Source organism: Spinacia oleracea, chromosome 6 (assembly GCF_020520425.1).
Source record: "Spinacia oleracea cultivar Varoflay chromosome 6, BTI_SOV_V1, whole genome shotgun sequence".
In the NCBI taxonomy this organism is placed as follows: Eukaryota; Viridiplantae; Streptophyta; class Magnoliopsida; order Caryophyllales; family Amaranthaceae; genus Spinacia; species Spinacia oleracea.
Window position 1 is genome coordinate 73,130,465 of NC_079492.1, and position 15,436 is coordinate 73,145,900.

General features: G+C 38.8%; 1 protein-coding gene across 3 annotated transcripts; it reads right to left on the bottom strand.

Annotated features, from left to right (window-relative positions):
• Nucleotides 1-12,597: 12,597 nt before the first annotated feature.
• LOC130464312 (ATP-dependent DNA helicase Q-like SIM) lies at nt 12,598-14,523 on the bottom strand. 3 transcript variants are annotated; one of them, XM_056833821.1, is made up of 4 exons: nt 13,873-14,523; nt 13,154-13,332; nt 12,826-13,045; nt 12,598-12,734 (listed from the first exon to the last, which is right to left on the bottom strand). In XM_056833821.1, exons 2-4 carry the CDS (start codon nt 13,215-13,217, stop codon nt 12,641-12,643), a joined length of 378 nt encoding a protein of 125 aa, XP_056689799.1. In that variant the 5' UTR covers nt 13,218-13,332; nt 13,873-14,523; the 3' UTR covers nt 12,598-12,640. The 3 variants fall into 3 exon arrangements, with proteins under 3 accessions (XP_056689799.1, XP_056689800.1, XP_056689798.1); XM_056833822.1 differs by having other exon boundaries at nt 13,154-13,321; nt 13,873-14,521; XM_056833820.1 differs by having other exon boundaries at nt 13,154-13,449; nt 13,873-14,518.
• Nucleotides 14,524-15,436: the final 913 nt, after the last annotated feature.

Consider the following 15,436-nt stretch of genomic DNA (forward strand, 5'->3'; position numbering starts at 1 on the left):
TATGGTTTTTCCGCATGATTTATGTTTATTCATATGTATCATAACCTAACAGTGGTATCACGAGCCTCTTATTATTTTCATAATCTAAATTGCATGAACATGGTTAAATTTTACAAATTTGCAAGGAATTAAAAGGGGTGATTAGTTTTCGTAATTAATTGCAAATTGCGTTTATTTAATTATATGTACGCAGTTTTTCGGCAGAATATTCGTTACTCAACCAAATCGAGTGATTTTTGTGTCAATTTCGCATGTAAAAGGCATCCTAAAATTTTGACAAAAATACTGTTTTTCGGCCGAACCCAGAATTCCCAAATTCGAAGTCTAACTATGACTTTTCGGAGGTTTTAGTTTTTCGAACGCAAAAGTTTGTAAATTTAAGATGTTAAATTGAATATTTGCGATTCTTGTTGATAAATCTTGAATTTTTGATTGACCTACTGTATATGTTTAACAATTTTGAATGTCTAGACTTGTTAATTATACAACCTAATTTGTAATTATGATTAATTTGTTGAAATTCGAATAATTTAGAATTGATTTGTTTTTCATAGTTAATTAATAATTTAATTAGGTATCCATGATTAAAATGCACCATAAAATTGTTAATTTATGTTAAATTTTAAATTTTTATGACCTAGATTTGAATCCATGTTAATAAATTTTCGATTTTTCGCCCTAAAATTATGAAATTAATATGATTTATTAATTTGTCGTTAATTTTAAATTAAAAATTTTAAATTTTTATGAAAACGCTCATAAATGTTGCACGCACAAAGCAAAGGAAGCTCCGTGTTACCCTTAAAGGGTGTTGTATAGTGCGGCATGCGACGACGAGCAAGGGAGCTCGTCGCCCATGCGGTACTAATGCAACGAGCAACAAGCAAGAAGCGAGCGCGCGAAGCAAGGGAGCTGGGCGTGTGCGACTCAATGGGCGATGGGCGGAGGGCGTGGCGTGTGCCAGGCGAGCAGTCGCGTGTGGGCAGCAAGCGAGCTGCGCCACAGCGCGCGCTGCCTCGCCCAGCGAGCAAAGCAGTAGCGTCGTGCGCGCAACGTGGCCTGGCATGGCTGCGATGCATGTGGCCTGCTCGTGCGCGCCTAGCGATCAGTCGATGGGGCGCGGCTACCTCATGACTCGATGGGGCTTGGGAGCAAGCCCAAGTGCCTCGTCGTGTTACGACTGACGCGTTTTGAATTTAATTTGAGATTTTCAGTTCGGAAATAATTTTAATTAATTTTAAAATTAATAATTTAAATTGTTTTCTCGGATTTTAATTTTGAATATTATAATTATTATAAATTTTATTTATACTAATTATTTTAATAAAATTTAACCTTGAATTAATTTAAATTCATTTAATTCAACTGAAAAATAAATTAAATAAAATGGATTCAATTATAGATTTATATGAGCTTTAAATTTTAATTAAATTTGTATGTTTCCGGTTAGACTAGAAATACATTTTTATGTTTAAAATTAGTAAAGCATATAAAGTTATTGGTTTAAGTGGGAGCAATTTTAGTCATAAACTCTTGATTAGGTCTACAAATCCTTTAAGGTTAAACAACTTGATTAGAATTAATAAGGACTGAATAATTGGTAGATTATTGGTGCCCTTGATTAATTGCTGCAAATATTTATGTGATGCATACAATGTGTTTTTACTAACCAATTATGTGGGCCATTCATGATAATGAACGGGTGAATGGTATATATTCTATATGTACTGTTTTGCAGGTTATGAAGTGACTAGTATGGCCCAAATAGGATAGAAAATATGGTCTGCGTACCATTAATTTGAATGTAATTGGTCTAATGCACCAAATTTGTTTTTCAATTCAAAAATGGTCTGCGTACCATCAAATAGTTGTAATTAGTTTAATTATAGCTGATCCTGTTTGAAGAAAATGGAGCCTCCCACAGTGAAATTCAAGACGAAGTTTCCATCCATTTTCAAGACGGACTTTGGAGTTGAAGCTTCAAGATGAAGTCGGGCCATACTAGATCACATTTATCTTATGCATGCTTTAAGTTATTTATTGCTTTTAAATATGTCTTAAATATGCATGAGATCGAAGCTTGATTATGTTGCATGATTAAGGATTTTAGTTCACTTAAAATCTAACCAACATAGTAAGAGCCTTAAGTTCCAAACATAAAAATTGAGTTAAAAGGTGCCATGCAAAAATAACACTTACTTGGATAACCTTTACATCAATCTAGTAATAGATTACGCTCAGCGAGGTGTTACTTATTGATCCCAAAGGGGTAAGGTACACAAAAATAATTGTGAGTACATGTTAGTTTTGGTGAAACTCAACGATATAAGTAAGGAGTCCTTTTATGTCGTGGCAAAATCGATAGGTTTACCTAATAAGCTCTTAGACGTACCTATCAACCAAGAGTAGTTTCTAGACTATTAGCAAAAGTCTTTTGCTTACCTAAAAGATTTTAGAATTGAGTCTAAATACATAATTTGCTTAATTCTTCAATGGGTTTTAGGATCTTGGAATCATTTTATTCACACTTGCCGGAACACATAACTTGAATAAAATGCTTAATGAACATTAAATTATGCATGTTTGCTAGAATTTAAGTTTATTAAGAGAAACTGTGAATGATTATTTATTTGTTTATTCTTTTTCAATTGTAGTTTTAATTATGGCAAACAACAATTCATTCAACATTCGATCAATTCTCGAAAAGGAGAAGTTGAACGGGAAAAACTTCCTTGACTGGAAAAGGAACTTGCAAATAGTTCTTATGCAGGAAGAAAAGGAGTATGTCCTGGAAGAGGCAATGCCCGAAGCCGCAGGCGAAGGGGTCACTCAGGCAGCCCTCAATCGTTGGATTGATGCCAACAAGGATGTGAAATGTCTAATGCTTGCAACCATGAGTGCAGATCTACAGAAAACGTTCATCAACTCAGATGCTTTCACGATCATCAGTGAGTTAAAGAACATGTTCCAAGATCTGGCTCGGATCGAAAGATTCGAGACTCATAGGCAAATTCTTGAGACCAAGCTTAAGAAAGGCGAGCCCGTAAGTCCACATGTTCTCAAAATGATTGGACTCATTGAGAATATGAGTCGGCTGGATCAGCAGTTCTCTCAGGAAATGGCTGTAGACACCATCCTCCATTCTCTTCATAACGGGTATGATCAGTTCAGACTGAACTACAGTATGAATAGTCTGGACAAAACGCTCACTGAGCTTCACGGTATGCTGAAGACCGCTGAAAAGACGCTCAAAAGTGATAAGCAAGATGTGCTTATGGTGCGTGGAGGCAAGTTCAAGAAATCTGGAAAGAAGAGGAATGCTAAGAAAGGTGGAAACAAGGCCAGCTCAACTAAGCAAACTGGCGCCAAGTTTGAAAAGAAGAAGGTCAGTCAACCCACTTCTGAATCCGAATTCTTCTATTGCAAGAAGAAGGGGCATTGGAAGAGAGATTGCTTGAAGTTAAAGGAAGATCAGAAGAACGGAACAGTCGTTCCATCTTCAGGTATTTTCGTTATAGACTGTATACTTGCTAATTCAACTTCTTGGGTATTAGATACAGGTTGTGGCTCACACTTATGTTCCAATCCACAGGGACAAAGAAGAAGTAGAAGGTTAAGCAAGGGTGAAGTCGACCTACGAGTGGGAAATGGAGCACGGATTGCTGCATTAGCTGTAGGAACTTATTATTTGTCGTTGCCCTCTGGGCTAGTATTGGAACTGGAAGAGTGTTTTCATGTTCCAAGTCTTACTAAAAACATCATTTCTGTTTCTTGCTTAGATGCTAAGGGATTTTCCTTTTTAATAAAAGACAATAGTTGTTCGTTTTATTTTAAAGAGATGTTTTATGGATCTGCTAGATTAGTCAATAGACTTTATTTATTAGATCACGACAAACAAGTTTATAACATAAATACCAAAAAGGCCAAAAAGGATGATTAAGATCTCACATATCCGTGGCATTGTCGATTAGGCCATATTAACTTGAAACGCATAGAAAGACTTCAAAAGGAAGGAATTCTAGAACCATTTAACTTAGAGGATTATGGTAAGTGCGAACCATGTTTACTTGGCAAAATGACAAAGCAACCTTTCTCTAAAGTTGGAGAAAGAGAAACTGAACTATTGGGTTTAATCCATACAGATGTATGTGGACCAATGAGTACAAATGCTAGGGGTGGTTTCAGCTACTTTATCACTTTCACTGATGACTTCAGTAGATATGGTCATATATGTCTACCTAATGAAGCATAAGTCTGAATCCTTTGACAACTTCAAGGAATTTCAGAGTGAAGTAGAGAATCAATTACGCAAGAAGATTAAGGCACTGCGGTCTGATAGAGGCGGTGAATATCTGAGCTATGAATTTGATGACCATCTGAAAGAATGTGGAATTCTATCAGAATTTACTCTTCCTGGAACACCTCAATGGAATGGTGTGTCGGAACGGAGGAACCGAACCTTGCTAGACATGGTTAGATCAATGATGGGTCAGGCCGAACTTCCAATAGAATTTTGGGGACATGCACTAAATACAGCTGCACTCACTATAAATAGAGCTCCGTCTAAAGCTGTTGAAAAGACTCCATATGAGTTATGGTTTGGAAAGCCTCCAAATGTGTCTTTTCTTAAGATTTGGGGATGTGAAGTATACGTCAAACGGTTAATTTCAGACAAACTTCATCCAAAATCTGACAAATGTATCCTTGTGGGCTATCCAAAGGAAACAAAGGGGTATTACTTCTACAATACATCTGAGAACAAGGTGTTTGTTGCTCGAGATGGTATCTTTTTGGAAAAGAATCACATTTCCAAAATGACAAGTGGGAGAAAAGTAGACCTCGAAGAAATTCGAGTCGAACAACAAACTCTAGAGAATGCTCAAGACGACATTCAAGATGAAACTCAGAGATCTTTAGAAGTATCTGGTGAGAATCATGGTCAATCTAGAAATGTAACCCCGCGTAGATCCAGAGATATAGATCTCAACCGGAAAGGTACTTAGGTATTTTGACGAACGAGAGCTATGACGTTCTATTACTTGAAAGTGATGAACCTGCGACTTACAAACAAGCTATGACAAGCCCTAGCTCCAAGCAATGGCATGAAGCCATGCAATCTGAATTAGAATCCATGTCTGAAAACCAAGTATGGGATTTGGTCGATTTGCCAGATGGCTACCAAGCCATTGGAAGCAAATGGGTTTTCAAACTGAAAAAGGACAAGGATGGGAAACTTGAAGTTTTCAAAGCTAGATTGGTTGCAAAAGGTTACAGGCAAGTCCACGGTGTGGATTACGATGAAACCTTTTCACCAGTTGCAATGCTAAAGTCTATTCGGATAATGTTAGCAATCGCTGCATATTACGATTACGAAATACGGCAGATGGATGTCAAAACCGCTTTCTTAAATGGCGTTTTAACAGAAACTGTGTTTATGACACAGCCTGAGGGTTTTGAGGATCTAAAGAATGCTAAAAAGGTATGCAAGCTAAAGAAATCAATCTACGGATTGAAGCAGGCATCAAGGAGCTGGAATATACGTTTTGATGAAGCAGTCAGTGACTTTGGTTTCATCAAGAACGCAGACGAATATTGTGTATACAAGAAGGTCAGTGGGAGCAAAATTTCTTTTCTAGTATTATATGTCGAAGACATATTACTTATCGGAAATGACATTCCTATGTTGAACTCTGTCAAGATTTGGCTTGGGAAATTTTTTTCGATGAAGGATCTAGGAGAAGCATAGTACATATTGGGCATCAAGATTTACAGAGATAGATCTAAAAGGATGATTGGACTTAATCAATGCACTTATTCAATAAGGTGCTTGAAAGGTTCAAGATGGCAGACTCCAAGCAAGGCTACCTACCCATGTCTCATGGAATGACTCTAAGCAAGACTCAGTGCCAAAAAACACTTGATGAGCGTAGAGGAATGAGTGGGATTCCATATGCATCATTGATTGGTTCAATAATGTATGCTATGATATGTACACGCCCGGATGTTGCGTACGCACTCAGTGCTACGAGCAGATACCAGTCAGACCCAGGAGAGGCACATTGGATTGGCTGCCAAGAACATTCTGAAGTACTTGAAAAGGCACAAAGATGACTTCCTGGTCTATGGTGGAGATGATGAATTAATTGTTAAAGGCTATACGGACGCAAGTTTCCAAACCGACAAAGATGATTTCAGATCACAGTCTGCGTTTGTCTTCTGCCTCAACGGAGGTGCAGTAAGCTGGAAAAGTGCTAAGCAAAGCACCATTGCGGATTCTACAACTGAAGCGGAGTACATTGCTGCACATGAAGCAGCAAAGGAAGCTATATGGCTAAGGAAGTTCATAGGTGAACTTGGTGTAGTCCCCTCCATTAAAGGACCAATAACCCTATATTGTGATAATAACGGAGCTATTGCACAAGCAAAGGAGCCTAGACACCACCAAAGAGTCAAGCATTTACTTCGTAGATTTCACCTTCTACTAGAGTTCGTTGAAAGAAAAGAAGTCGAGATAAGCAAGATTGGAACTGATGACAACATATCAGATCCATTGACTAAACCTCTGCCGCAGGCGAAGCACAACTCGCACACTGCAGCTATGGGAATCAAGCATATTGGAGAATGGCTTTGATGTCCTTGTTTAATGTTTTAAAGTTTTAGAGTTTAATACTTTGTAAAACATTATTCGTTAATCATTCACAATAAATGAATAGAATTCATTTTTCCATTTAATTTGTGGTTTATTAAATGACGTGTCCCTTCAATTTGACGATATATTCAAGATAGACTTTCAGGACCAGTCCTGTGACTAAGAAATGTCTATCAAGTGAACTTGAATGTCAAAAGTTAAAAATGGTCCCTGGTCGGAGTTTTCTATAAAAATGGACGCATAGAAAACGTTAGACGACTAGAATGCAAGATGACAAGTAGTTCTGTTTCTTGAATTATGTGGACATGGCAATGTCATAATCATTTGCATAGATACTTACTTTGGGAAGACTAGTATCGGACAGACCTATGAAACTTTACTGTAAGAGATGAAAATCTGTCATAAGTAGATTTCATTAAAATTATTAGACACTAAATCCTCAATACCTGAGTGATTTGAGATTACTTGTTTGAGAACTGGTTACTTTGACGTTGACCAACCGTCGCACTGTAAAAGAAGGCTATAAAGGCAACGCTCAGGTAATCACCTATCAAACGAAGTCTAATCTCAAGATCGCAAGATTGGGATTGTCCTCCCATAAATCGGGATGAGATGCTGAAAGTTGTACAAGGCCACTCGGAGAGCTAGAAACTGTAAAATGCATGGCCGTGCTCGGATGAATCATAAGCTATGATTATCTGTTTATTTGATCAGTTGAACTCTGAAACCGAGAAACACCTCTGGACGTAATAAGGATGACAACTCTTACCTTATGTTCAAGAGCAAGCATCGAGCGACAAAGGAATTAGGAAATGCACACTTGTCCCTAAGGACAAGTGGGAGACTGAAGGAAATAATGCCCTTGGTCCAAGTATGAATTTAATGTTAAGTCTAATAAATGCGGTTCAGTATTAATTAACAAGTTAATAATTCAGTGAGATCAAGTGAGCTGAATGCCTAGCTAGAGGCCGCTTAAGTTCAAGTGGAATTAATGATATTAATCCACAGCTTACTCTTGACTGAATCCGTAGGGTCACACAAATAGTACGTAAACGGATCAAGTATTTAATGGAATTAAATACTCCATCTATGATATTCGGAATCGGCGGATCTTGGTTTCAGTGGGAGCTGAGATCGTCAAAGGCAAGAAATGAATACTCCGGAAACGATGATATTGCCGGAAACGGAAATATGGATCGTATCGGAAATATAAATATTATCCAAGTCGTAGATGTTGCCGGAAACGGAAACATGGTACGTATCGGAAAATATTATCGGAAATGGAAATATTGCCGAAATCGGAAATATTACCGGAAACGGAAATATGGTCAGAATCGGAAATATTATCGGAATCGGAAAATAATTCCGGAAACGGAAATATTAAATATTTGTTCGAAACGGAAATTAATTCCGGAATCGAAAATATTAAATATTGTTCGTATCGGAAATGAATTCCGGAATCGGAAATTTAATCGGAAGCGCGTCGTACGAATTAGCATCGGACGAGACTTGCTAGACGAAGGCCCAGCACGAAGCCAGGCCTACGCCCATCAAGCCAAGCGCCCAAACACACGCTGCCAAGCCACGCCAGGCCCAGCAATGGCCTTGGCGCGCGCGGAGCTGTGACATGGGCTGCGACGAGTGGGCTGGCGCTGTGCGTGGGCCGTAAGGCCTGCGTGCGGTGCTAGCGTATCACTCGAAGTGTGTTACTCGAATCCTAAGGCTACCGGGATTCGTCATATGATTAAATCTAATCCTAAAAGATTTAGTTTATTTAATTAGAGTCCTAGTAGGATTATAATTAAATAAATTAGTATCCTAATAGGATTCCAAGTCCTTTTCCATAACTCTATAAATAGGTGCCTAGGGTCACAATTTATGAGACACAATTTCAAGTATTTAAACAATAAAAAGCTAAGATTTTTAAGTAGAAAAATCAGCCATATTCTTGCCCTATTAGCCGAAAATATATAGTACCTTAAAGGCGATTCTAGTTGGTCAATCTTAAGGCGGATTCGGACGTGCTGTGGACTATCTACGGAGGGACGACACTTGGAATCCTAAAGACTTGTTCTTGTTCGGTTCGGGCGCAGCTAGGGAGGGCACGCTACAAAGTGTATGCATCTGAATTATGCTAAATGATTATGTGTAAATAATATGTTTCCTGGCTTTATGGTTTTTCCGTATGATTTATGTTTATTCATACGTATCATAACCTAACATAACCCACAGATAGAGAACTTTGACAGAAGGATGCATCAACTTGGACATAATAGTAAGAGTGAACCGTTTCCATAGGTTTAGAGGAAGGGGTGGCATTAATATTTGGGGTTGAATTCAACAATTCCTTAGACAATGCTTGATTTTTCCTCCAGATCACAGCTATGGGCTTTGACTCTTTTTTGATCACCCAAGAATATATTTCTCCTAAGCCAGATACTCCAAAGTGAGTTAATAAATAAGGTGGGCCAAGAAATGGAGACGACTTTGCTAGGTCTTTCCTAGTTAGATTGAAAACTACCTAATCTTGGAAGGAGGAGTGATTTGAGATGAGAAGGTGGTCGGCTAGGCCAGCTTCTTCCCAAAATTCACGGGCTCTAGGGCAAAATCTAAACAGATGGTCAAGTTCTTCATGGCACGATTGGCAGAACATACAGTAGATAATCATTCTCCTAGGCAAGTCACTAGCACAGGGGAGTCTATCTCACAAGAGAAGCCAAAGGAAGGTTTTCTGTTTTGGATGGCACACCGCATCCCAAATTAGACTCCAATCTTTCATATTACCCAAGTGGTTAAACGATTCTTTCCAAAGGTAAGCATAAGTAGATTTTGAATCAAAGAATTTCCCCTTCCACATAGAACAAACTGGGAAATCATTGCTAGTAGGGGAGATGGGGATAACAAGGATCCAATGTTGAAGGTGGATTGGGATAGGAAAAGACAACACGCTAAGGTTCCAACACTTATTAGATATGATGTCACTAACCTTAAGGTGTTCCTCATTGGCAGCCATTGGGCCATGAATGATGGCTCTTAAAGGGCCTTTTCCGATACAGTTATCATCCCACAAGAGGATGTTCTCACCTTTCCCAATACACCATTCAGTTAGAGAGGAAAAATTATCCCAACCTTTCCCCAAGTCCTGCCAAATATGAGAATCATTCTTGAATTTAGTGGGGCAGCTACGATTGCTAATGTACTTCTCTCTAATAAGGGTGGAGGCAAGGTTCTTCGAATTATTTAACTTCCAGCAGAGTTTGACAAGGGAAAATTGGTTAAGGAGGGATGCTTTCCTCACATTCAACCCACCCTGATTCGTGGGGGCACACACTCTATTCCAAGTTACAAGATGGGTTCTTTTCTTATCAATGGTTGAGTCCCGCAGAAAATTCGCACAGATTTGATCAATTTCAGCAATTGTTTTCCTAGGAAGGGCCAAGGCTTGCATGGAGTAGTTTTACACCATAGAGAGGGTAGACTTAATGAGGGTAAGTCTTCCCGCCTTGGAGAGGCATTTAGCCTTCCAGGAGGCAAGTTTCTCTCTTAGTTTTCCTGCAATATGGTTCACTTGACTGACCGAGGGCCTTTTGTCCGTCAGGGGGAATCCTAGGTATATGCCAAGGTCAGGGCTTTCCTGCGCATTCAGATGAGAAGTGAAGAGCATCCTATCATTTTGGGACGTATTTTTGGAGAAATACAATTTGCTTTTTTAATTGTTCATTTTTTGACCAGAGCATTCCCAAAACAGATCAAGGGTGGAACACATTCCATGGAGGGTATTTCCAGATGTTTCTCCAAAGAGGAGAAGATCATCCGCGAACATAAGGTGGGAAATAGGAGTACCCCCCCTTTTCAACATAAAAGGCTTCCAACTCCCATCCCCTTGGGGATTGTTTATGAGAGTAGAGAGGTATTCCATATAGATGATAAACAAGTGCGGCGAAATGGGGTCCCTTGTCTAAGTCCTCTCGTGGCCTGGAAACTCTCAGAAAGAACACCATTAATCCTAATTCTAGAGGAGGTGGATGTAACACAACTCATTATCATGTCAGAAGATTCTTTGTCAAAACCATGTCTATGCAAGCAAAATCTAATGAAACTCCACTCCATCCTATCGTATGCCTTTTCTAGGTCTATTTTCATCGCAAACCAGCCTTTTGAACCTTTTTTATGCTTCATGGAGTGAAGAATTTCAGAGGCCGCTATGTAGTTGGTTTCACAACCCCTACCTGGGAGAAAACTATTCTGATTGGGGGAGATGATTGAATTCAGGAGGGGTCTTAGGTGATGAACAATGAGATTTGACACAATTTTGTAACTAGTATTACACAAACTGATCGGTCTATATTGCTTGATAGACTCTGGGTGTTCTGTCTTAGGAATCAGGAAAATAGAAGTGTCATTGACAGACACAAGAAAGACCTTAGACTTGAAACATTCAGTGAAAAAGCAGAGGATGTCTTGCCACATGGTCCCCCAATGCTTTTGAAAGAACATGTCATGGAACCCATCAACTCCCGGAGCTTTTAAGGGGCCGATTGAAAAAAGAGCCGTGTGAACCTCAACAAGAGAGGGAGGGTGGGCAATTTTGATCACACTACCATAGTCGGGGGGGGGGGGGGAGTTCACTTTCCAGACATTTCAGAAGCAAATAGGTTTTGGAAAGAGGAAGCAATATGGGCATGGGTCTGGTCACTGTTGATTGGCTCCCCCACATCACAAAATAAGTTGGTGATCTTCACTAGTGGAAAAAGGGTCATTTGCATCGCACTTTTAAGCACATTTGCGTCGCACATCGTGCGTGGCAAAAGCTCTCGACGCAAATGACTAAAAGTCATTTGCGTCGCACATTTATGCGACGCAAATGAACCTTATTTGCGTCGCACAATTAGCTAATGTGCGACGCAAATAACTTTTCAGGCATGGTGCTGAAAAGTCATTTGCAACGCACATTAGCTAAATGTGCGACGCAAATGACTTTTCAATATGTTAAAAAAAATGTCATTTGCAACGCACATTAGCTAAATGTGCGACGCAAATGACTTTTCAATATGTTAAAAAAAATGTCATTTGCAACGCACATTAGCTAAATGTGCGACGCAAATGACTTTTCAATATGTTAAAAAAAATGTCATTTGCGTCGCAGATTAGCTAAAGTGCGACGCAAATGACTTTTGGATATTCTAAAAAAAATGAGCTGCTGATTTTATTTAATCCATAGATTAAATAAAATAAGCAGCTTTCAGTACTAGTATATTCAGAGCATAAAAATAAAAGTAAACTAGGTGAAAATTTTGACAATATTTCCTTTGTAATTTGACCCTCCCCAATACCGGGAATGTTATAATACATTAATATATACCTGTCAAAACAGTTTACAACCCAATAAAAGGCAAATTCACCATAGATCAACCAACATGTTGATAACCTAACTACACTTTAAACATAAAAGTTTAAGTAAATATTACAATAAACTAGCTAAATATCGACATTGCTCATAATGTAATCAGCCCAAAGAAAACAAACAAAAATAGCAGAACAATCACATTCTTAGCAACAAAGGCAATACATATTCACCCTTATTAAGAAAAGAAAAACATTAGAGTTGCATAACCCCAAACCTACTCTCAACAGGAGGTATAATAGTCTGCTAGTCTTGCTACCATTTGCAGTTTGAATTGCATTCAGAACAATTATATTCATATAAGGAAACAATAATTAAACCTCAATTATATGGGAACATTTCAGAAAAAGTAATAAACGCTAGCAAGAATTGGGGAATCAACCACAGAACATTAAAATTTGAACTTAGACCTCACAATAATCAAACACACGAGCTGTTATTTATTGTATGCACAAAATGGCAATGTGAAAAACATGTATCATTGGATAAGCAACTGAACATTTCAAACATAAGACATCCAAGGTGAGCAAGGGTGAAACCTGTAATCAGGTCTAAAGTCATGTCCCCATTTTGAAACACAATGTACTTCATCGATGGCAAATAAAGCTATTCCACGGTTCTCCGCAAGCCTCTGAAGTGGACTTATTAGTATGCATTATACACCTCATCAGACAGTGAAAGCTGACATCATACAGTCCCAAGTGACAACATCAGGGCATTTAGAAACAATTCAAACTACAAGCAATACCAGATGATGTACAAATGTGTTCACCTAAGCAGTGTTTCGAGGCAAACGTATACAACGGAATACATGCCGTTCATTGCTTTCTTCTCAACGGTGTTATCTGGTTGTCCTGATCCAAGGAAACATGCAGAGATGCCATGTTTTGATAGCTTTAAGCACTGGTCATGCATCAAGCTTATCAATGGAGAAATCACGACCACGACCTTCCTTGTCAAAAGCGCAGGTAGCTGAAAGCACAGAGATTTCCCTGTAGAAACATTAAAGCCTCAAAAACATTGACACAGTATATACATTGTACAAAGGATTCAAGAAGAAATGCACAGAAAAGGGAGAATAAGAATCAGAAAATAAATACCAGACCATGTTGCTGCAAGAACAAGACAGTCTTGCTGAGAAAACCAAGCACCAAGAGCTTCCATTTGAAAACTTTTCAACCCGGAGTACCCAAAATGTTTACGCAGCAGGCTGTTGGCTTTCTGGTCCCAGTCTGGTCCAAGTTCTACATCCTCTACTGTTCTATGGGCTGAGTTCAGACTGTAAGATGTCAGCGAAGATTTCTTCAAGGTTCCAAAAGACTAAATTAGTTGTTTTTTCTGTCATATATGTGGCATATGTGTGTCTATTAAGTTCTTGCTTCTACTGCAGGGTTGCCTAGCAATCATGGTAGACAAAGAAAAAAATCCAAAGGTAAATCTTACTGAATTTTTTCAACTGGATGGACTATATGTTTCATGATATTGTCTTAGCTAGTTAATGAATCTCTTTTAAGAGTTCGACATAATCAAAATCCTAAAATCAAAATCAAAATCTAGGGTTCAAACAATCAAAATTTAGATTCATCTGAAATCAAAATCCTAAAATCAAAATCAAAATCCTAAACAGATTCGACATAATCAATAACAAACTACAACATCTGAAATCAAAATCCTAAAATGAAGAGTTCAAACAATCGTAAAATAAATACTCAAAATCACCAACTAACTAACATAATTAAGCCCTAGATTCATCAAAACAATATGAAAAAGTTGCAAAATTAATTAAACATGGAAATCACGGTAGGGAGAGAGAAAATACCTTTAGATCGAAACAAGGTATTCAAGGTCGGTGGCGATAAAAACCGAAACTCCAGCACCAACACTTCGGCGTTGTTATGGCGGTGTAACTCGGGACCAACTCGGTCTGAGTCGACTCAACAGATTCCCCAAAAACTCAGCCCCACTTCCACCGCACCCAGATGAGTCGCCGCCGAGTCATCCACCTCAGAGCTGGAGTTTGCAGAGAATGCGGCTTGAAATCCGGCTGAAGACGTCATCGCTTTCAGATCTGGGTTTGCCTCCTTCGTATTCGCTAAGCTTGAATTTTAAAACAAATTTGAGATATTGGGATGATTTGGTGAGAGGAGACTTTGAAGGGAAAGCTCGATACTGATTCTGAAGGAGAGACAGAGAAGCTTTGGAATTTCAACAATGGAGATCTGGAAATTATGAGAGAGAAAGAGTTTGGGGAGGCAGGAAATGTATGAGGGAGAAAGGGAATGGGAGCAGGGCGTCGCACCAAATTAAAAAAGAAAAGGAAAAGGTAATAATTAAATTTTAATTAGAAACCGAAAATTTTTTACCTCCTTTGCGTCGCCGATTAGTAAATCTGCGACGCAGATGACTCTAAGAGTCATCTGCGTCGCAGATTAGTAATTCTGCGACGCAAAGGAGGTAATATTTTGCGTCGCATTATTATTAATCTGCGACGCAAATGACTTTAAGGAACATCTTAGAGTCATCTGCGTCGCAGATTAGTAATTCTGCGACGCAAATGACTAATTTTAATGCTTAAAACTGTCAATTGCGTCACATGTTTAAATGTGCGAGGCAAATATGGTGATGCAAATGATTGTTTTTCCACTAGTGCTTGTTTCTGTTTCTCCTTATTAAGACCGAGGTTTGGAAATATTTCGTGTTTCTATCCCCTTCCGTCAACCAGCTTGACCTGGCTCTCATTTTCCAATAAGATTCCTCTTGTTGATAGAGGGACTGAAGTTGGGTCAGAAGGTCTTCCTCAAGGCCATGTAAGTTCTTGCATTTTGGTTTAAGCTCTAGGCCTGCCTGGATTCCTCTTAATCTAGAGTGAATGACCTTCCTATTGTGAAAAATTTTCCCCATATTTTATTTGGTCCAAGACATGATTTTCTTTGGTAACATATTCAGTTTTAAAGGCAGAGACCCCTCACTATTCCTCTAATCCCCATCCACAAAGTCAGCAAAACCCGGGTGAAGGTACCAGCTAGTTTCAAACTTAAAAGGTTCATCTATTTTTACAGAAGGACTGGGTTTGATACATTAAAGCTTAATGGGGCAGTGATCCGAGGAGTCCCTAACTAGGTGAGTCAAGAAGGAATCGGGGAATTTTTCTAGTCACAAATTGTTAACCCAAGCCCGGTCTAGCCACTAGAAAATAGGTTTCTTTTTACATTTATTAGTCCAAGTGAAACGATTACCAACAAAACCAATATCATGCATGTAAGCCATAATTATTCATGCAAGCAAGGTATGTGTCGACTCTTTTACTTTTAACCTCCCTTCCCCCCAGTTTCTCTGACTGACCTGTAACATCATTGAAATCTCCTATAGCAACCCAGAGGACA